This window comes from Zalophus californianus, chromosome 4 (genome assembly GCF_009762305.2).
Source record: "Zalophus californianus isolate mZalCal1 chromosome 4, mZalCal1.pri.v2, whole genome shotgun sequence".
In the NCBI taxonomy this organism is placed as follows: Eukaryota; Metazoa; Chordata; class Mammalia; order Carnivora; family Otariidae; genus Zalophus; species Zalophus californianus.
In genome coordinates this window covers 7,286,080-7,310,206 of record NC_045598.1, presented here as the reverse complement: position 1 = coordinate 7,310,206, position 24,127 = coordinate 7,286,080, and the positions used below count along the sequence as shown (strand labels likewise).

The 24,127-nt window shown below is 43.9% G+C and overlaps 1 protein-coding gene across 2 annotated transcripts in view; it reads right to left on the bottom strand.

The window, feature by feature from the left end:
• Positions 1 to 18,958, bottom strand: part of UBE4B (ubiquitination factor E4B) — a 127,763-nt gene extending 108,805 nt beyond the window's left edge. For both annotated transcript variants that reach the window (XM_027610069.2, XM_027610051.2), the window contains exon 1: positions 18,241 to 18,958. In XM_027610069.2, coding sequence (XP_027465870.1) covers positions 18,241 to 18,264 — 24 coding nt within the window. In that variant the 5' untranslated portion in view covers positions 18,265 to 18,958. The remainder of the gene's footprint in view (positions 1 to 18,240) is intronic.
• Between the last annotated feature and the right edge of the window lie 5,169 nt (positions 18,959 to 24,127).

Here is a 24,127-nt window from a genome sequence, read left to right as displayed (position 1 = left end):
GCTAAAAACCAAAGGCATAACCTGCCTAATTACCAAAGGTACTTTCTTGAGTCACCTGTAACACTGAAAATATTACTATTGTTAGTTCAAATTAGAATAATAAATAGCGGGCGCCTGGGTGGCTCAGTTGGTTAAGCGACTGCCTTCGGCTCAGGTCATGATCCTGGAGTCCTGGGATCGAGTCCCACATCGGGCTCCCTGCTCGGCAGGAAGTCTGCTTCTCCCTCTGACCCTCTTCCCTCTCGTGCTCTCTATCAATCATTCTCTCTCTTTCAAATAAATAAATAAAATCTTAAAAAAAAAATAATAAATAGCTTATAAGAATAAAGACTTATTCTAGACTCTTCATCAACATTTGCCATTAGAGCAATCTTTTAAAAAGCATTCCAGGGGCGCCTGGGTGGCTCAGTTGGTTAAGCGACTGCCTTCGGCTCAGGTCATGATCCCGGAGTCCCGGGATCGAGTCCCACATCGGGCTCCCTGCTCAGCAGGGAGTCTGCTTCTCCCTCTGACCCTCTTCCCTCTCATGCTCTCTCTCATTCTCTCTCTCAAATAAATAAATAAAATCTTTAAAAATAAATAAATAAATAAAAATAAATAAATAAAAAATAAAAAGCATTCCACTTGAAAGTGAGACAAGGGGCCAAACAGCGGATGAGTGAATTGCTGCTGTGTAGCCCTATCTTCACAAAGTCTTCTACACGACTCAGGGGGCCAGCTCAGGGGGCCAGCTCTGGTCACAATCCTAGCTGTACCCCTTTCTAGCTGCGTTAGCTCTCTGAGCCATGGGTTCCCCATTTAGAAGAAGGTGATGACATAAATATCACTTATCTGGCAAGAGTCATCAGAGATAACAGTAATGTAACACACTACCTGAATTTTATCAGTCTGCAGTCTGTCTCCCCCAAGCACAATGTAAGCTCCAAGAGGGCAGACACTTGATGTACTATATTCACTGCCATCTCCCCACTGACTAAAACAATGCCTAAAGCAGACAGCCCACAGTAAATATTTGTTGAACAAATGACAAGCGTCTACCCGACACACAACGAAGTTACTACTTTTTTTCATAACTTCAGCCCACAAGTTTTCTCCATCCTTTTGCTCTTTTCCATCTTTCTTTTAGGCCCAGACACTGTTTACCTTGGGCTCAGGGCTCTGTCTCACCCCAACAACATCAGTATGTAGCACAGCTACTAAAAATTAGCATCAGATCTGTTAACTGACTGTGAAACTGGCAGCAAGAGAAACTACTAGGACCAGGAGCCTAAGTCCACCAACATTATACAGCAGAGAAGCATCCTGAGATGCTTTTTAATTATATCTGGTTTTTGAAAAAATGATTCTTGCAACTACAATTTTATGTCCTCACCAAAAATATCCCAAGTGATAGAGATGATGTGGGCCCCATTCTCATCTCTGACCCCAATTGGTTAAGCAGACAAGATGACAAGACCAAGTAGCAGCTACTTCTGACACTATTCCATAAAATGGATTCTGGTCACTTAAAAGGGACCAATTGAAATTGACAGCATTAAACATTTTTAAAGAATTTTTTAAAACCCAGGTACATGAAAAGTGTCTTAAATTGACTCACAAACTAATTATTGCTGAGACCCAAGGGTACATTCTTCTGCAGGAGGGTTCACACATTTCCTCTGATCACTACCAAAGCTCTACAATCCCACTCAGTCTGAATACTCAAAGCCAATATTCTAGCAGATCTAGACAACGGTGTATAGTGCGCTCTTTCAGGGAGAGAAAATACTCCTCTGGGCGCTATGTTCTTGGTGTGAATACAGGTTTCCTTCCTAATGTGAACTGTTAATGTTAACTTCCTCCTGCAGGTTATGTATCATCACTCCACCAATGCCAACAGGCCCTTCTCCCTTCTAAAAATCAGAATGGTGGTGTGCCTGGCTGGCTCAGTCCTCTTGATCTCAGGGTCATGAGTCCAAGTCCTACACTGGGTGTGGAGCCTACTTAAAAAAAATTCTTTTAGGGGCGCCTGGGTGGCTCAGTAGGTTAAGCGGCTGCCTTTGGCTCAGGTCATGATCCCAGGGTTCTGGGATCAAGCCCCACGTAGGAGTCCCTGCCCAGCAGGGAGTCTGCTTCTCCCTCTCCCTCTGCCCCTTTCCTCTGCAACTGCACACACTCTCTCTTTCTAATCTTTAAAAAATAATCTTTTAAAAGATTTTTTAAAAATTTTTACATAAGTAAATAAAATCAGAAATGGCCACATTTCCACATAACCATCTCATTCCAGGATGGGTGAATGGGCTTACTATAGGCAAAACATAAAGGAGGAAGAGGTGTCCAACAGGACACTCCCACGAGCATTTCTCCCACTTGGCATTCACTGAAGTTCTCCCACTCACAAGCCATTCTAATCATAACGTCGCAAGGAAAAAAGACTGCTTGATTCACATTTCCCTAGGCCATACATCACCCAAACTTTTTGAGTGTGAGGACATCTAAACAAAGTAAAAATGAACAAACCAGAGTAGATGACCACCTCATCTGCCCCAAACTGTCCGTGAGGGGAAAAGAATGTGGAACTTTTTTTTTTTTTAAAGATTTTATTTATTTATTTGACAGCGAGAGAGAGAACACAAGCAGGGGGAGTGGGAGAGGTAGAAACAGGTTCCCTGCTGAGCAGGGAGCCCGATGCAGGGCTCCATCCCGGTATTCCAGGATCATGACCTAAGCCGAAGGCAGAAGCCCAATGACTGAGCCACCCGGGTGCCCCAAAAATGTGGCACTTCTTTTGATGAAACTCCACAGAAATGGTATCTGGTCTGTACCTAACATAAGTAAAAGATTAACTACTGTAAAAGTAAAAGGTTCATTCATTAATTTTCATCAAACACAAATGTATATGTGCTGTCATACGTTAGCATCCTAAAGCAAAACACCAAAAACGACAATCTAAACATCTACTTTACATAACTGGTGTTCAAAGCGCAACAGGGCTATAATTTTTTTTAACTGGCCCACAGAATAATTAACTGCCGAAACCAACGTGTAAATTCCTCAGGCAGATCTATATACAATATGGAAAAAGTGGTTGGGTATTTTTTTTTTTAACTTTCAGCATTTTTTCCCTTCATCTTGCCTATTGTCTGCTTTTTTCTGGTTGTTCATATCTTTCAATACCCTACACATGACAATTTTATGAGTAAATCAAATCATACACAGAAAGTACTACTGAGTAGATTATAAAGAGTGCTAGACATTTTTAAATTTTCCATCAATTTTCATTTCTTTCTCAGAAATAAGTTTTCCCCACTAGGACATCCGTATACACAGAATTTTCCAGCTCTAATATTAAATGTACTTTATTACTTTTGGAAAATTGGTCACCTAGGGGCGCCTGGGTGGCTCAGTTGGTTGAGCGACTGCCTTCGGCTCAGGTCACGATCCCGGAGTCCCGGGATCGAGTCCCGTGTCGGGCTCCCTGCTCAGCGGGGAGTCTGCTTCTCCCTCTGACCCTCCCCCCCTCATGCTCTCTCTCGCTCATTCTCTCTCAAATAAATAAATAAAATCTTTAAAAAAAAAAAAGAAAATTGGTCACCTATACATGATTATTTTTGGTCAGTCCTAATACCTGACTGGCCAGCACAGACAAATATTTACAGAGAAATACTAATACTTTAAAAAATCAGCCTCTGGAGGACATTTTTTAATTTAAAATTTTTAAAATGTTAAAACCAACATGAGTTGCAGTTTTTTTTTCTTTTTTCTTTTTTCTTTTTAAGTAGGTTCCACACCCAATGTGGGGCTTGAACTGACGACCCTGAGACCAAGAGGTGCACGCTCTGCCGACTGAGCCAGCCAGGTGCCCCACATGAGTTATAGCTTTAAATACAACAATCCATCTTTCACAAAAAAAGGAAGTGTTTATACTGTAAAACCCTGACCAAGGTAATACTATACTGGGTAAAATGCAAAAGAAGTCCTATTGAGACTGGAGAGGTAAGATGTACAACATGAAAAAGATAGTACAGAAGTAAATGCCTCTACGTCAAAAACCCCAATTTTTAAAAAGTGAATCCATTGGATGAAGTGAAATAAGTTATCCAAAGATTTCATATCACGTAGAAGTAGAAAATTGTTAAAAATTTCAAGAAACTCTATTAATGACATGGCGTTACAGTGAGACATATACTAACATTTTCTCCATAAGAACATGAACATCTCTCTTTGGTGAGTTTTCATATGGTTTTCTATAATCTTGGGATCTGGTCAAACTCTTCCCAGACTTTTATCCACCAGACAGAAAATCAGAGACAAAGCAGGACGGGCTACAGAACTGGTGGGGCCTGGCACCAAATGAAAATGCAGGGCCTCTTGCTCAAAATTTATTAAGAATTACAAGACAGCAACAACAGAGCACTGAATCACACGTGCATGAGGCCATCTGACTGCAGGTCACATGCCCATGACGCCAGCCCTGGTGACAAGTATGGACACAGTCTAACAAAAGACCCTGACCTGATACGATTCTAGAAGAATGCCTGGCAGGTGATAGGTGCTCACTATTCTCTGCCTGGAAGTCCTAGGAGCTCAGCTCCCCAAAAGGCCCATAAAAGCAAAGTACTACTTCATCTAGCCAGAAAATAGAACTAATTAAATCACGACACTAGTACACATCTCGAATTTATACCAAACACTGACAGGGAACAAAGAAACAGTGTGCACTGAACACATTCCACAATGTTTAATTAGAAAGCTAATTAAGTCAAGGCCCAGCACTTCTTCATACTAGGCCCCAAAAGATACCTCTCTTCCCAGCCTGACTATTGTCTTCCAAGAACTGGATAAGATGCTAAAGATAGAGCAGCCGGTGAGCAGTTACCACAACGGCCTCCAGTTCAGAGATTTCCCCTCCCTTCCCGGCACTGCAGGACCCGCAGGCCCTTCAGAAGACAGAGTCAGTCCTCTGGTTTGGGTAGACTGGGTCACTTTGGGCATTATTTTTTAGGTCTGATATGGAACGTTGCTTCTGGGACTCCTCAGGTCCTGCCTGCACGGCTCCCCCTCTTTCAAACCTCCTGGCTCCACTTTGACCCCCTAGTTCCTTCAGGCCACCAGATCACTCCCAATTTTAGAAAAAGCGGGAGAGAAGGCCTGACGAGTGATAACTGTACAGCTTAATACTGAGTGAGAAGAGACTTCAGGAAGATTAAGGGATAGAGGGGGAAAATTCCAACCCAACCTTTCACACAAGCCAGGGCCTGTTCGCTACCGTAACCAGTAAGATACGGCCCCTTTATGCTCTTGGCATTATTACAGGTATACCTCGTTTCATCGCACCCTGCTTTACTGCACTTCGCAGATAGTATGTTTTTCAAATTGAACGTCTGTGGCAACCGTGCTTCGAGCAAGTCTACCGGCGCCATTTTTCCAACAGCATTTGCTCACTTTGTGTCTCTGTGTCACATCTTGGTAATTCCTGCAATATTTCAAACTTGTTCATTATTATCATTAAGTGTTATGGTGATCTGTGATCAGGGATCATGACTCACTAAAAGCTCAAATGATGGTTTGCATGTTTTAACAATGAAGTATTTTTTAAATTAAGGTATGTACATTTTTATGCTATATTTATATGCATATAAATATACATACTTTTTTAAAAAATATACATACTTTAATGCTATTGCACACTTAACAGACTCCAGTGTAGTGTAAACGTAACTTTTATATGCACTGGGAAACCAAAAAAATTTGTTTGACTCACTTTATGTATTTGCTTTATTGTGAATAAAACCTGCAATATCTCCAAAGGTGTGCGGTGCATGCGCGGAGTTTTTTAGATCTTGTATGGGCAGCCACTAAAATTCTAATTTTGTACAATTCCATCTTACTCCAGAAAAAAGAACTAATAGGTCCCAGGAATCTACTCTGCCAGGGCACTGCACTAGACAATCTACATACCACTGCAACTATTCTGAAGAACAATGCCACGAGATAGATATTCATAACTTTTACAAGTTGAAGAAACTGAGGCTCAGAAAGTACTTTGCTCAGGGTCCTCCAATTGGTTGGTTCACTTAAAACTCACGTTTATCTGACTCTGAATTACAATTCTGACAATAAGGTTTCTTTCAAGTGCCTACCTTTACCTAACTAATGCAACTTAATGTACTACCAACAAAAAACAATTACGACACCTGGGTCACTCAGTCAGTTAAGCATCCAACTCTTGGTTTTGGCTCAGGTCATGACCTCAGGGTTGTGAGACTGGGCCCCAAGCCGGGCTCCCTGCACTGCCTGGGATTCCCTTTCCCTCTCCCTCTGCCTCTCCAGCTGCAGCTCATGCGCTCTCTCAAAATAAATAAATAAATCTTAAAAAAAGAGAAAAAAACCCTCCAACACGAGAATTGGGACTCACAAAGAGACACCTTGTATTCAATTCATGCATTCAACAAATATTTTCTTTTTAAAGATTTTATTTAGGGCTCCTGGGTGGCTCAGATGGTTAAGGGTCTGCCTTCGGCTCAGGTCATGATCCCAGGATCCTGGGATCGAGTCCCTGCATCGGGCTCCCTGCTCAGCGGGGAGCCTGCTTCTCCCTCTGCCTCTCTCTCTCTTATGAATAAATAAATAAAATCTTAAAAATAAATAAAAAATAAAGATTTTATTTATTTATTTGAGAGAGAGCATAAGCAGGGGAGCGGCAGAGGGAGAAGCAGACTCCCTGCTGAGTGGGGAGCCCGATGCAGGGCTTAGATCCCAGGATCCTGAGATCCTGACCTGAGCCGAAGTCAGACACTTAACCGACTGAGCCACCCAGGAGCCCCTCAACAAATATTTATTGTGGGCCACTTTGCGCCAAGCCCTGTGCTAAGAGCTGGATGAGAAAGAGTGAATGAGGATAGTCAGGAGCTTGTGTTGCACCAGTCAGTACATCACACACACAGGCAATTCCAGTGCAGTGTGACTGGCATCAGGACAGGAGAAGCAATTTTAATGAAACACCTTTTCTGTTTTCTCTACTTCTCCCCCAGCAACCTCCTTCAGCTTCTGCCAAATCTTAATGGTTTGGGGAGTTTGGAGTGACATAGCTGGCTGTGCCTCATACATCATAAAACCTTTCAGATCAGCAAATACCCACCCCTATCAGATTTTTTCACCATCTCCAATTTTTTGTCAGTGGTTCTCATAATTTCTACAACCAATTTCAAAAGAATGAATGTTAATTTAGTTTGCCCAGAGTAAGAAATAACTGAAACATTGATCCTCACCACAGATTTTTGTCAATGTCAAAACTCCGACCATCTTTAAGGACTAACTCGATCCTCCTAGAGGAAACAGTCAGCATGAAGTGCTCCCTCAACAGCACTCCGTTTACTTAAATATCTAGGGTAGCACCTGAACTCTAGCTGCCTGTGTTCTTGCCTCCCCACTGGAGCATGAGTTCCTGAAGGAAAAGACCAGGTCATGTTCATATTCGAGATGGTATCTCTCTATGTGTATCCCTCAGTACCTAGCAGAGAGTAAATACCCTACCTATACTCGTCGAAAGTAAACAGAATTAATAATATTTACCATCTACATATTTGCCGCTCTATTATTTTTTTTTATTAAAGGTTTTAAAAATTAACTATAATATAATCTAGTGTTCCTCTGATTACAGTTCAAAATTTGTATGTGCCACTCTTCAGGCCCAAAACACCTTGCTAGGAACAATATACAAAATCTACCTCTATGCCTTTACTTCCTACTTCAGGGAAAGAAAGGAGCAGAGTAAACACTGCATAAATATTTACTGAATGAAGAAAGGCATTGATGATTATAATAGAGAATAGTAAAAGTCAAATTTTAAAAGATATGCTCACCAAGTATTTTCTCCCCACTTCTTTTTTTTTTTTATAAAAGATTTTATTTATTTATTTGAGAGAGAGAGAGAGAGAGCGCACATCAGAGGGGGGAGGGTCAGAGGGAGAAGCAGACTCCCCGCCGAGCAGGGAGCCCGATGCGGGACTCGATCCCGGGACTCCGGGATCATGACCTGAGCCGAGGGTAGTCGCCCAACCGACTGAGCCACCCAGGTGCCCCTGCTCCCCACTTCCTAAACCCATTCTACCACTTTCGGAGGGCTCCTCGGCCTATCCCTGGAGCCTGTGCCTCACTCCTGAGCTATCCATTCCCTTCTCCCATTCTCTCTTGAACCAATTCTGGTCAGCAGCGAAACTAAACTGGCCTTGTCAAAGTCGCCAACAGCCTCCACGTTGCCCAAACCTACTGTCAAGGCCTAGTCCTTTGCTAACTTACTTTACTGACAGGACACAGAGTTGAACACTCCCCTCCGGCATGAAACACTTTCTCCCGCTGGGCGGCAGGACTCCATGACCTCTTGGCCCTCCTCCCACCGCACTGGCTGTGCCCTGTCAGTCCTTTCCTGGCTCCTCTTTATCTCCTCCCCACCTTTTAACTGAAGGGGCTCAAGGCTCGGTCCTCTCACTTCCTCTCTTCTCTATTTACACTCACTCCCTATGTAATCTGTCCATTCTCATGATTTTTTTTTTTAAAGATTTATTTATGTATTTGAGAGAGAAAGCACAAGCAGCAGGAGAGGGAGAGGGAATCCCAAGCAGACTCTGCGCTGAGCGCTGAGCGCAGAGCCCAACACGGGGCTCAATCTCACAACCCTGAGATCATGACCTGAGCCAAAACCAAGTCAGAAGCTTAATGGACTATGCCACCCAGACGTCCCCATTCTCATGGTTTTAAATATACTGACACATCCTGACTGGTATCCCAACCCCAACCTCCTTCTTGAGCTGCAAACCAACAACCGACTTAACATCTCCATGTGGATAGTTGCTAAGCAATATAGTCATAATATGATCGAAACATAACTTAGTTTCTTCCTCTAATCTTCTTTCAATATTCCTCATTTCAGTATATGACAACTCCACTTTTCAAGCTGTGCAGACTAAAACTCTTGATATGACTGTGGTAGAAGTTGCTAGTTGCCTCCTCATTATATGTTCAACCACCATTTGGTTGTGGCCATGTGACTAAGTCCTGGCCAAGAAGGTGTAAGCAATGATGTGTGACACTTTCTGATCATGTCCTTAAGGGATAGGAACATGCCCTCCCCTCCCCTTTAGTCCCTAAGTACTGGAATGCAGATGTGCGAGTAGGTGCTGGAGCCGCCATATTGGACTACAAGCTAGATGCCTCACACTGATGAGAGGGCACAAAACAAAATGAGTCTGGATCCCTAGGAATAGTGAAATTACTAAACCAGCTCTCAACCACCTACTCAGATTTTTACTTGAAAGAAAAATAAGCTCCTACCTTGTTTAAGCCATTATTGTTTTGGATCGCTAGGCTCCAACAAACAAACCAATATCTTAACCAATGCACAGCATTTTGAATCTGGAAGTAATCAACCTAAATAGACTACAATTATGTGGCAATGGCTTGGGGGTCAGCATGGGCACAGATATTGCAGGACAGAAGGTTGGTAACCCTTGTTAGACCACAACAAAATATTTGGTAAAACCCGTGACATCTTCAGTAACTGCCTGCATGCTAACATGGCCTGTAATTCTAAGGGAACTGGTTGAACAATTCAGAATTTGGGTGCTTACTGGCTTCTTGCCACTTTTTAAGCAAGAAGTCCCTTGAAAAGGAGACAGATTCAAGCTACAACCTGCCGATTTGCATGCAGAGATAAAAGGGAATATAGGTCTGCCTAAGGCATGTCCACAGCCTACAGTCTAAATCTCCTCAGAATCTCGTAATTCGGAGGCTAAATAGGGTTGATAAAGCCAACTCCTTCAATATCCAGCAGGAAAGAAGCTAGAGAAACTGTTCATCGCCCGGAAGGGGATATTTTCCAATGACATATCCCCAGAGGAAAACAGATACTGAAAAACCACCACAAAGGGCAAGGGACAAGGGAGTTCCTCCAAGAGAGCCGACCAAGGGCTGCTAAATGAGCAGTCAGGAACTCCTGCCAAGGCAGGAAGTCCCCACAACATGGCCCGGCAGGAGCTAATAATGGCTAAGGACCAGTGAGGGGTCTGTACTCCCCATTTTTCCCTTTCCCAAACTGGAGTTCTAGTTCCATAATTCTATCCTACTCAATCACGGTACATAAGGTGGGGACACACGCACATGACACCTTGTATCTCAATCTAAAGGTTCTTAGACTGTGTATCAATCAGCCAGAGATTCTGGACTCTGAAATTGACTGAGGGCTGTCTCTTTTGGAAAGGTGCACAGTGTGTTCTAGATTTGGGAAGAAGGGTCTGGAAAGGCCTAGACTGTCCTCCCCCTCTAACATAAGAGAACTTTTAGGTGAACATTTGGCTACCCAGTAGGAACCCATACTTCTCAGCTTCTCAGCAAGAAGCTGTGGCCATGTGCCTTAGGTTCTGCCTTTATTTTTCATTAGCCAATGGGAGGTGAGCAGAAGTGATCACGAGGCTTCCAAGTTGTGCCATTGGAGAGAAGGAATATGACTTCTCCTTCCCCTCTCCTCTCTTCCCTCCTGCTAGAATGCAGACATGTACAGACCAAAAGATGGAAGCCATATGTTAGACAAGTTAGTACAATGCAACAGAAGGCACCTCGGCCCCAAATGAACACAGAGGTGCCTCAGCAGCCCCAGCCTCCTATTTGGAGAGAAATAAACCTTGATCTGGCATAAGCAGCTGCGATTGCAGGTCTCTGTTACAAAGGTCCGCCCAGTGATATCCCGACTCACATGGCTATTCTCGACTTCACTCTTTCACACACCACGCCCACCCCATTACCGGGTGCTAGGGTCTCCCGCCCCTATCTGACCAATCACTATCTGACCCTTTGTTACTTCTTCACACTAACTCTGTCCTGGGACTCCTGTGACCGCCTCCTTTCTGCTTTCACCTTTCCCCTTTTGTCTACACACTTCACAGCATATAATTCTTTTAAGACATAAATAAGAATGGGGCACCTGGCTTGCCCCATCGGTGGAGCATGAGACTCTTTGATCTTGGGGTCGTGAGTTCGAGCCCCACATTGGACATAGGGATTAGTTTAAAAAATTTAAATAAATAAAGTAAAAAAAACCATAGGGGCGCCTGGGTGGCTCAGTCGTTAAGCGTCTGCCTTCAGCTCAGGTCACGATCCCAGGATCCTGGGATCGAGCCCCACGTCAGGCTCCCTGCTCCTCGGGAAGCCTGCTTCTCCCTCTCCCGCTCTCCCTGCTTGTGTTCTCTCTCTCGCTATGTCTCTCTGTGTCAAATAAATAAAATCTTTAAAAAAAAAAGTAAAAAAACCATAAATCAGAATTTAAGCCCCATGAAGGCAGGGTTTCTGCCTGTACTTTTCATTGGTATATCTTCATGGTCTAGAACAAGACTAGACATATATTATATTTCACCAAATTTAAGATGTCAGTGATTATAAGCTGCACTATTATTTTTTGCACTGCCAAGGAAAAAAATACTGCCCATTAAACCGCAACAAAATGGCTGAACAACAGACCAGGACAGAGCTGTAAACACTTACACCAGCCTCCCGTTGCTTTGAGATTTCTTTCTGAGGAACGTCAAGTGTCTGTGACCTTTAGCTGCATTGCCTAGGTATGAAAGGCAATCCTTCTAACTATATGTTCAATTGCAAAATGTGGCACAGCTTCATAAACTTACAGGCTGCTGCCTTTCTAAAGCTCCCTGATGCACTTCGTTGGTGCTTTGCAATAAAATATGGAATCGTGGTTATTCCTCCAACAACAAACATTTTCTTTACTAATATCATACTGAGACCCCACTGCTGTTGCCATTCCTCTCTGCATACAAAGTAACATTTGCTTTTAATTACTGCTGATCAAAGTATGATTTGGGGGAAGGCATTTAAAATGGCAACTAAATTTTACATCCATGGCACTCAACTGAAAGGGCAATAATATAAACAGGTAAAACCAGGTGTGCACATAAACAGGAAGTGATGTGTCAGACCTGCCACCTGGCCAATAGTGATGATACCATTATAACAAGCATCCCAATGTAATAGATGTTAAAATGTGAAGAAAAAAAAGGGGTGAGGAAGGGAATCTCACAACTGACTGAACCCCAGTTATAAGAACTCAAATTTCTGCTGACAGATGACTGACTTCTGCTCCTGTGCCCTTGCTCAGCAGGCTCCAACCGTACTGTCCTCCTTGCTGTTCCTGGAGCCAACCAAGGACGCACCCCTGTTTCCTGCTGTTCCTTGTACCTGGGAACACTTTCCCCCCAAGATGGCTCCCTGTTATCCCTAAAATTTCTATTCATAAGCCACCTCCTGGGGCACCTGGATGGCTCAGTCAGTTAAGCATCTGACTCTTGATTTTGGATCAGGTCATGATCTCATCCTGGGACGGAGCCCTGGGTTGGGTTCCACACTCAGCATGGAGTCTGCTAGGGATTCTCTCTCTCCCTCTGCCCCTCCCTCCGCTCGTGCTCCCCCCCCCAAATATATAAATAAAATCTTAAAAAGAAAAAAAGCCACCTCCTAAAACTGTACACACTCCATGTCCCCATTACTCTCCCACTCCTTTTGCTGATTTGGGTTTTCTTGGTAGTCTTATCACCACATGACATTCTAAGGGTACATGTTTGTTTATCATGTTTCCTCCCACTGGAATGAAGCTCCATGCAAGCAGCCTCCTGTGGTATCTGACCCACAGCAAGTAAACAGTAAATACAGTTCAATGAGCTGCTTATGGGAGGACACGTCCACCTAGACGTACTCCAAGCACTTTGTGAGCAAATGCACTCTGCACCAAGCAAAGGCCTGGAGACCCAAGGGCCTCTCATCACCAGTCTTTCTGTCTTCTTCCCCTACAAGAATAGGGGGCTATTTGATGAGCTCCACTCCTAGCAGTAACTGGGGCTTCCATTGCCCATCTCAAAAGGAACAGTTAAAATGCTATAAACAGGGCGCCTGGGTGGCTCAGTTGGTTAAGCGACTGCCTTCGGCTCAGGTCATGATCCTGGAGTCCCGGGATCGAGTCCCGCATCGGGCTCCCTGCTCAGCGGGGAGTCTGCTTCTCCCTCTGACCCTCCCCCCTCTCATGCTCTCTCTATCTCATTCTCTCTCTCAAATAAATAAATAAAAATCTTAAAAAAAAATGCTATAAACATCACAAACTTGCTTAGATTATTTGTTTTCAGGTAGTTTAGTAAACGGATTAAGAACTCTGGAATCAGGGGTGTCTGTGTGGCTCAGTCGGTTAAGCATCTGCATTCAGCTCAGGTCATGACCTCAGGGTCCTGGGACAGAGCCCCACATCAGGCTCCCTGCTCAGCGGGGAGTCTGCTCCTCCCTCTCCCTCTGTGATCCCTCTTGCTCTGGCTCTTGCTCTCTCTCAAATAAATAAATAAAATCTTTATTTGACAGAGAGACACACAGCAAGAGAGGAAACACAAGCAGGGGGAGTGGGAGAGGGAGAAGCAGGCTTCCCGGGGATCAAGGAGCCCGATGTGGAGCTCCATCCCAGGACCCTGGGACCATGACCTGAGCTGAAGGCAGACGCTTAATGACTGAGCCACCCAGACACCCCCAAATAAATAAATAAAATCTTAAAAAAAAAAGAACTCTGAAATCAAACTCTGGATTAGAAAGAATCCAGACTCTGCCACTTCCTAGCTGTGTGTCTTTTAGCAAGTTAGTTAATTTCTACCAGCCTCAACTTTCTTATCTGTAAAATGGGGTGATATTACCAACCTTGCTGAGCAAGTTAAATGCTTAGCACATATTAAATGCTCAATAAATGTTAGCTGGTATCATAATCGTTCTCTGTCTCTTGACTAAGATGAACAGAAAGGGTGAAGAACGAAGTGGGAGGCTACATCCACTTCCCTACAAGGCTTGAGAAGGAATCCTAGTTATAGAGTGGCAGCAATTACCTACCAGGAAGAGTGAGCTTAGGTTCTGAGGCCTGTTACAAAGAAAGAAAAGGTCAAAGAGATGGAGAGGTCAGAGTAGAAAGGCCAGAGGTGGGGGCTCTCTAAGTTGGCTCATCTTTCAATGGTCCAAAAATCTGCTTGTTCCTTGTCTGGAATTCCTCATCCTCCTTCTCTCAAGCTAGAAACCAAGGAATCATCTTCTTCTCTCATCTCCCACCCCCGCCTCCTTTACATCAATCTGATCATTAGAAGTGGGTTAACTTAGATCCTCGATATTCCTGGTGTCTGCCCTCCTCCATCCCCACTGCCAATGCCTTCCTTCGACTCCACTGCCTCGCTGCTAGAGAGCAACACGAGCCTCCTAATCTGTCTCCCGGCCTGCAGCCACCATCTTCCAACCCACTTTTACACCTTGCCAGTCATCTTTCTAACCCCTTCACATTCCTCAAAGACTCCTTATAGTCTTACTGACAAAGTTCAAACTCCTAAGTACTTCTGAGACCCTCCAAGATCTGGTGCCTGCCTACCTGCAGCCACTCCTCTGGGCCTGCCTCTGGGCCCTCATTCTTGCTTTTTTCCTGGGCTCCCCAGCCTCAGAGCCACTTCCAAGAGCCTGTCACCTGGCAACTACTGCTCAGCATTCAGCATCACTTTTTCTTGAAAGTTTTCACTACAGCACTGCCCCACCAGGGGTCCCTTCTTGTTTTTCTTAATGTCTTGTGCATCCCTCCACAACGGCACTTAGCCCTGGATTGAAATTGTTGGATCTCCTACCTCTATCTATCTCTACCCCCACCCCCCCAGTTAAATTACAATTTCTTTAAGAAAAAAGGACTGTCTAGGGCACCTGGGTGGCTCAGTTGGTTAAGTGACTGCCTTCGGCTCAGGTCATGATCCTGGAGTCCCGGGATCGAGTCCTGCATCGGGCTCCCTGCTCAGCAGGGAGTCTGCTTCTCCCTCTCCCACTCCCCCCTCTTGTGCTCTCTCTCTCTCTCTCAAATAAATAAAATCTTTAAAATAAACAAATAAGGGGCGCCTGGGTGGCTCAGTTGGTTGGGCGACTGCCTTTGGCTCAGGTCATGATCCTGGAGTCCTGGGATCGAGTCCCACATCGGGCTCCCTGTTCGGCGGGGAGTCTGCTTCTCCCTCTGACCCTCTCCGCTCTCGTGCTCTCTATCTCTCATTCTCTCTCAAATAAATAAATAAAATCTTTAAAAAAAAAAATAAAATAAAATAAACAAATAAATAAAAAGAAAAAGGACTGTCTTTCTCCTAACCTAACTAACACATCACTGGAGATAACACAACACCTTAAAAAAAAAAAATGTTTGTGGAGTGAACAATTTTGGAGAGGTCTGATGAAGGGTTAGTACCAAAAAGACTATAAACTTGATCATATCATGAATGCATTCATGAGAAACAACACTTCTACAGAAAAACTATGTAGATCAAGCATGTTAGTAGGATATGTATATGGACGCTGCAGTGAATTTACTGTCAGTTGTTAAGCAATAAAATGTAGTAAAAACAGTTTTTAGATCAGGCACCTTAGGTTTGAATTCCAACTCTGCCACTTCTAAGCCAGATCACTATGGACAAGTCGGTTAACCTAAATCTCAGTTGCCTCATCTATAAAACAAGAAAAATTTAAGGACCCTCTTGATCGCACTGTTGTATTTAATTAGACAATGGTTGTAAAGTGCCTGGCACCGAGCAGGTTTCTAAGGCTGTTAATAAATGTTGGTCCCTTTCCACTTAGAGAACACTGCTAAAAAGTGCAAGGTCACATATTCGGCATTTGGGAAGGAAGACTTAGCACTCTTCTAAAACCTTGACCACACCCTAACTCTCCCAGCCAGCCATCTTGAAGATGAACTAGGTCATAAAGAAGATTAAGCCAAAAAAAAGAAGAGGAAAAAGCAAATCATTTCAATGCAATTTCATCACCACAGTTGAAAAACAGTTTAAAATACCTGTCGTGCCCTACTCATAGCATCATTTTGGTATAGGAAGAACAACACATGAGTAGGCTACAGACTGAATGTAATGTACATAATGAAGCCTTGGAATGTAGGTTCCTGAAGGGGATGAACTTAGTCATGGATCTGCTCCATAGAGCAATGAACTCACCGTAATGTGCCACATAAATAACAAACAACATGGCACTTAAAGAACTACTCTACACAAGAGAATTAAAGTGTAAGAATTTCAGGTGATCTATGACAGGGACCCATAATCTAAAATCTTCTAAAGCTACCAGTCTGGTTATACCAACCTCTATTTTGTAGGGACTATATTCTCAGACATTTTCATTTTGTTCGAATATAAAACTCTGCCTTACCTAATTGCCTAATTTAGATGGAAAGATCACTGTCTTGCCTGTTTTCACACTGAGATGTATGTTTGAATTTTCAGCAAGAGAAATGTCTTATTTTCTAACCAAATGAATACCACCTACCATATCTGTGACACAGTTTCCACCAAGCAAGTAACAATACAAAGGCAAAAGCTCTGGAAATGGCTCTGTTGAGAACGGTTCACTTAATCCCAGAATTAAGGAAATGGATTCAAAACAAAACAAAACAAAAAAAAAAGCCCATTAATTTGTTCTAGGTTCTGCTGAGACTGAATTACCAGTTACTGAACTGTTCCTCTTCGTTCAGGTCACCTAATTGTCAAACGTAATTTTATGTTGATCTAATATTAGTGAATGTGATTTTTCACATTTATTTCAATATTTGGTTGACCTTGAAAAATGTTTTTCTGATCTCCTCCACAACGATTACATTTGTCCCTATACAGTCACAAAAAAGTTACAACTTCCTCAAAGACTGGTTAAAGTCAAGTGTCACAGTGTAGATTATGCAGTATCTTTAAATGGTCTCTATGCTAAGGATTTACCATTTCTCAGTGAAATATCAAGTATGTAAAAACTCTAAACCAGCAGCAACTTAGAGAATGTTAAGAAAAAAAGTAATTTCTGGAAGCAAAGGACTACTAAAAAACATAAACTCTTTGCCTTAATTTACCCATTAGAGTTACTATTAAGAAAGGGAGAGCAGATTTTTAAAAATTACCTAAACAAAGTGCCTTTAAGGGCATCTCTTGAGAGTTCCTACTGGAATGAAAGAAACCGTTCAATATTCTTCTAATTTCAGTTAGATTACATTCCTGATGTATTTGAGAAAAAAAAGTAACACAGAATGAGCAATCCTGACTCCAAATAGCCAAGCATCACAACCCACAAAAATTGTTTCCCTTCCCACCTGACATCTGAACTCACCACTTGCAAGCCCCATCCCTGGAGAATTTTAGTCCCTAAGTAAATATACTGACTACTCTAGCTAAAACGGAAGCATGTACTTAGCCAACCTGATGGATGACTACTTTCATAGTACTGTAGGGAAGTTTTATATGAACTAGTGAAAGAAATGAGGAGGTAGACTGAAGAGAGGGAGGCCAGCAGGGGTTCTGAAAGGGTAGCTCCTCATTTGTAAAAAGGAAGGGAAAAGTGAGTAGAATCACAGAAAATTCCTTGTACCCTAATTACCACTGTTTTTATGACAACCTTATTAAATAATCTTTAAAACATCAAGAAAGAGATCTGTAAAACTCCTTTCATAAATAAAAACAGGGGGAGTTTACAAAGTCATTTGCTACCATTTGCTTCCTGTACAGTGTCCGCTACAGCAAAAGACAAGTTGAAAGGGCCTAAAACTAGAAAAAGGCTGAATGAGAGAAGTATGCCAGGGGTCATTAGTACTTGTTACATCACAGAATTTAACCGGAATTCACTAGGCTTTTGAGAAGATATATATTTTGTTAAACATCAAAGAATCTGTCTGTAGGCCACCCCCAAACACAAACGTATGTTTAATCAACTTATACGATGCAACAGCCACACATACTTGGGATTTCAAATACTGCCTTTAAAAAACATACACCCAAACATTCTAATTCCACCCAAAATTATTCTTTAAATCTCTGCAGTAAGGCGCGCGTGCACGCACACACACACACATTTAACTTGATGTAAATCTAGCCCTTCTTGCTTAAACACCCCGAGGAAAAGAATGAACGCCTCAATAGGCTTTCTTTCCTCTTCTTCAGACCCTAAAAGACTCGAAAAGAAGCCAATGGAGTTCAGAACGAAGAAAGAAGGCAAGGTAATACAGGAGAATACAATTGGAGACCCTCTCAAGGACTCATTTTATTCTTGGAAAATGTCATCTCCATTCCTTCCCCAAACCCAAAAAGGCCAGGCACCACTGGCGCAATACCATCCCTGTCCAAAGCGCCAAAGAGTTGCCAACTAATCTCCCAAGGTGTCCCCCAACCTCCTCACCTCGTCAGCGCTCAGCTCCTCCATCGCTTTCCTCTTAATGGTGAAAGGCGTTGGGGAGAGATCCTTCTGTTCTTGAGACCAGGGCGGGAGGAGAATGGAAGGTGTCTATCGGGCTGTCTGGTCCCCCGAATGGGGGAGGTTTCAGAATTGCATAGTCAGAGGTTAAAAAATAAGAACACGAGAGGCACTGAACCGCCTTGGCGTCGGTCACTCCAATCGCCCCAGAGACTCCTACAGCTGCTTGTGCCCCGAGCAGCCTCCTTTGGCCGCCACTGCTGCTGCTCTACAGGGTTATCTTAAGGCGCCACTATTGCCCTCTGCTTCCCAGGTTACCCAGACCAGGGACTCGGGTCTCCAGCTCGTCTCGTGCCCCGAGCCTGCTGTGTCTTCGTGGTGGTGGCGCGGCAGGTGCGCTTCCTCCAGCAGATCCTGCTCTCCTTCCTACCCTTTGCCCCAGGCGGGAACTGGTCGACTGCAGAGCGGATGCCCCGAGGTAAGGCGACCCCAGAGCCGCCGAGGCAGAGCCCAGCACTGAAGAGGGAAGCCCCTCCCCTCCCAAAGCAGGCCGGCCACGCCCCGCCTCCACGCCGGAGCCCGGGCAGGGGGGAGGGGGAGGACAGGACTCGCGATGCTCCGGATGGAAGAGTAAATCCTCCTACCCCTCCACCCCTACTCTTACCCCCTCGCCCCACCAAGTATTATTCATCAAAACAACAGGGCGGCCATCTTTGAAAGGGATCACGTGACCCCTCCAGAGAGGCGGGGCTCCTGGCCCCAGGACTAGGCAACCAATGGGCCGCGGGCGTCGCGCCGCCGATTTCCTCTCGCCTGCGTCTCCTCCCCCCCCGCCCCACCCCCTCCCCCGCAGCAGCGCGGGGCGGGGGTGGGGCGCGGGGGGCGGCGAGGGGGGCTGCGGGCGGGAGGGCGGGCGGCGCGCGGGGGGGGCGGGGCGGCGCGGTGCCATGGCGACGGCCCGGGTGGCGGGCGCGGCAGGCGGGTCCAGGTAGGCTCCCGGGAGGGCCTGGAGGGGCGGGAAGCTGGGCGAGGAGGGGATGCCGGCCTGCGCTGCGACAGCGCAGCGCCTGCGTTGTTTCCAGGCACTTGCTTTTTAGCGACTCCACGATGCAGACCAAGTAAAGGAAAAGAGAAGACCTCTTCTTTCTGGGGCCAACGTTCTCTAACGCGTTGACCGCTCACATTCTGAAAAACCCTTGGACACTTCTCCACCTCCACAGAGAAAGCCCATCTGGAAGAAAACTAAGACAAGTACAACTTCGTTTTATTTGACTTTAGCCTTTTAGAGAGTTCCTGCTTTGGCTTTTTTTTTTTTTTAAACGTGTTCCAGAGTGATGGTAAAATTTGAAAGTATAAATGATTGGGAGACCTAGAAAAAGTGTCTGCACATATACAAGAAAGGCTTTTGGAGTCAATGAAAAGAAGCCATCTTTACCTGCTTAAGAATACAATTTTTTTAAATTGAGATATAATTGACGTATAACATCCTATTCGTTTTAGATATACAGCATAAAGATTCGTGGGGTTTTGGGGGGCTTTTTTGTTGTTTTTTAAGTTTTTATTTAAACTCCAGTTAGTAAAAAAATAAATACATAAATAAATTCCAATTGCTTAATATACAGCGTAATATTAGTTTCGGGTGTACAATATAGTGATTCAGCACTTCCATGTAACACCCGGTGCTCATCACAGCAAGTGCACTCCTTCATCCGCATCACCTATTTCACCCATTCCCCTCCCCCCCCCCCCCACCTACCTCTCCTCTGATAACCATCCGGTTGTTTTCCATAGTTAAGAGTCTGGTTCTAGGTTTGCCTTTCTTTTTTTTTTTTTAACATTTGCTCATCTGTTTTGTTTCTTAAATTCGACATTGAAATTATATGGTATTTGTTTCTCTGACCCACTTATTTCGCTTAACATAATACTCTCTAGCTCCATCCATGTTATTGCAAGTGGCAAGACCATTCTTTTTTATGGCTTTTTTATGGTTGAGTACTAGTCCGTCGTGTGTGTGCATGCCACCTCTTTATCCATTCATCAGTGGATGGACACGAGCTGTTTCCATAATTTGGCCATTGTAGATAATGCTGCTATAAACATCATGTATCCCTTTGAATTAGTATTTTTGTATTCTTTGAGTAAATACCTAGTAGTGCAATTGCTGGATCATATGGTAGTTCTATTTTTAACTTTTTGTGAAACCTCCATGCTGTTTTCCAGTGGCTGCATCAGTTTGCTTTCCCACCAGCAGTGCAAGAGGGTTCCCCTTTCTCCACAACCTCACCCACACCTGTTGTTTCTTTGTGTTGTAGATTTTAGCCATTCTGACAGGTCTGAGATGATATCTCATTGTAGTTTATTATTTTTTTCTTTAAGATTTTATTTATTTATTTGACAGAGAGACACACAGCAAGAGAAGGAACACAAGCAGGGGGAGTGGGAGAGGGAGAAGCAGGCTTCCCGCGGAGCAGGGAGCCCGACGCGGGGCTCAATCCCAAGGACCCTGGGATCATGACCCGAGCTGAAGGCGGATGCTTAACGACTGAGCCGCCCAGGCACCCCTCATTGTAGTTTCGATTTGCATTACAACGTAATGATTTGATATGTGTGTATATATATAATGCAAAATGATTACCAAAATTGTTTAGTTAACATCTGTCACCACGTAGAGTTACCATATTTTTTCCTGTGATGAGAACTTTTTTTTTTAAAGATTTTATTTATTTATTTGACAGAGGAGACACAGCAAGAGAGGAAACAGAAGCAGGGGGAGTGGGAGAGGGAGAAGCAGGCTTCCCGCCGAGCAGGGAGCCCGATGCGGGGCTCGATCCCAGGACCCGCGGATCATGACCTGAGCTGAAGGCAGATGCTTAACGACTGAGCCACCCAGGTGCCCCTGTGATGAGAACTTTTAAAGAATTATTGTCTTAGCACTTTTCAGTACAATATACAATGCAGTATTGTATATATATATAACAAATCTATAATACAGTATTGGTTACTGTGGTCCCCATGCTGTACATTACATCCCCAGGACTTATAACTGGAGGTTTGTACCTTTTGACCACCTTACCCATTTGGTCCACCTCTACCCCACAATGGCGATCACCAATCTGTTCTCTGAAGAATACAAATATTTTATAATATAGAAATCTAAATTGAGCGGTCAACATAGCAGTATCATGAAATTCTAGATTTTGCCACATCCTGAAGAATATACTGTATTGGATGATTTACTAAACCATAATCTTAAAGATTGTATTACAGAATTAAAAGAATTCCCCCCCCCCTTTGGTACTTGCTTAGAATAGTAACCTGACAGCTAGATATGCAAGGAATTTGTGAGTAAAATGAGACCACTGCTGGCTTTGCATATTATCTGCTCTCCAGGAAAGGAATTCTGTCTAAGCCAGAATTTGGACTCTTGGTGACATTGATGTTAATATGTTCACTTCTCACTTCTTTTTTTAAACATCCTTATTGTAATATAATTCGCATACCGTACAATCCACTCATTTAAAGTATACAAAGGTCAGTATATTCACAGTTGTTCGACCATCACTAATTCTAGAACAGTTTCATCACCCCCAAAAAAAGACTACATATGTATTAGCAGTCACTTCCTATTCTCCCCTCTCCTCCCTGGACAACCAGCAATCTGCCTTCTGTTTCTTTTCTTTTCTTTTAAGATTTTATTTATTTATTTGACAGAGAGCACAAGCAGGGGGAGAGGCAGGGAGAGGGAGAAGCAGGCTCCCCGCAGAGCAGGGAGCCCAATGCTGGGCTCAATCCCAGGACTGAGCCGAAGGCAGACACTTAACTGACTGAGCCACCCAGGCGCCCCTGCCTTCTGTTTCTATGAATTTTCCTATTCTGGACATTTCACATCAATGGAATCCTACACTATGCGGCCTTTGGTGTCTAGCTGCTTTCACTTAGCATATGCTTTCAAGGTTCACCCGTGTTGTAGCATGTATCAGTACTTCCTTAATGCCAAATAATATTCGCTGAATGGATATATCGCATTTTGCTTATCCATTCATCAATTAATGGACATTTGAGTTGTTTGCACCTTCGGGCTATTATGAACGATGCTGCTATAAACATTCATGTACAGGTTTTCTGTGTAGACATGTTTTCATTTCTTTTGGATATATATCTAGAATGAGAATTGCTGGGTTATATATCTAGCTTTTATTTTTATTTTTATTTATTTTAAAGATTTTTATTTATTTGACAGAGAGAGAGAGACAGCGAGAGAGGGAACACAAGCAGGGGGAGAGCCAGAGGGAAAGGGAGAAGCAGGCTCCCCACGGAACAGGGAGCCCGATGAGGGGCTCGATCCCAGGACCCTGGGATCATGACCTGAGCCCAAGGCAGACGCTTAACGACTGAGCCACCCAGGCGCCCCTAGTTTTTATTTTTAGATTTTATTTTTAAGTAGTCTTTACACCCAACGTGCTCGAACTCACGATCCCCCGATCAAGTTGCATGCTCTACTGACTGAGCCAGCCAGGTGCCCCATAGATGTTTAGCTGTTTGAACAACTGACAAACTGTTTTCGCACAGCAGCTGCACCATTTTGCATTTCCACCAGCGATGTAGGAGGAGGTTCCCATTTATCTACCTCCTCTCCCGCACTTGTTACTGTCTGTCTTTTTTATTACAGCCACACTAGTAGGTGTGAACTGGTATCTTGTTGTGGTTCTGCTTTTCATTTCTCTAAGGGCTAATGAAATTGAGCATCTTTTCCTGTGTTTGGTAACCATTTGTCTAGGGGCACCTGGGTGGCTCAGTTGGTTAAGCGACTGCCTTCGGCTCAGGTCATGATCCTGGAGTCCCGGGATCCAGTCCCGCATTGGGCTCCCTGCTCAGCAGGGAGTCTGCTTCTCCCTCTGACCCTCCCCGCTCTTGTGCTTTCTCTCTCTCAGATAAATACATAGAATCTTAAAAAAAAAATAATAACCATTTGTCTATCTTCTTTGGCCAAATAGTGTTCACTTTTTAGTTGAGTTACTCATCTTTTTATTGTTTTCAGTTGTCAGAGTTCTTTATATATTCCAGACGCCAGCCCCTTATCAGATGTGCAATTTGCAAGTCTTTTTTTGAGTACAGTTGACACAGTGGTATGTTAATTTCAGGTATACAATGCAGTGGTTCAACTGCTTTGTACAGGATGCTGTGCTCACCACTGCCGTCTGTCACCACCCAATACCATTAGGGTACCACCGACTCCCAATGCTGTACCTTTTGTTCCTGTGACTTACTCCCTAGCTGGAGGCCTGAATCTCCGACTCCCCTTCACCCACTTGGCCCATCCCCCTCCGGCCAGTCCATTCTCTGTACCTATAGGTCTGATTGCAATTTGTAAATATGTTTTCCCATTCTCTGGGTGGTCTTTTCACCTTCTTGATGGTGTCATTTGCAGCACAAAAGCTTTTATTCTGATAGACTCGGGTTTATCTGTTTTTTCTCTCGTCACTTACACTTTTGATACAACACGTTGACTTTTACAAGGCATGTTTAATCATTTAATATTGTCTGAGCTAGTTTGGGCTGCTGTAATGGGACACCATAGACTGGGTGGCTTAGAAACCACAGAAATGTATTTCTCAGTTCTGGAGGCTGCAAATCCAAGGTCAGGACACCACCGTGGTCGGGTCTGGCGCAGACTGCTGACTTACTGTGTCCTCACGTGACTGAGAGCAGAAAGAGGAAACAAGCTCTCTAGTGACTCTTATAAGGGCACTAATCTCATTCATGAATGCTTCACCTTTATGAACTTATCTACTGCTAATTACCTCCCTAAGTACAGCTGACCTTTGAACAACAAGGGTTCCAAACTGCAGATCCACTTATACAGAGATTTTTT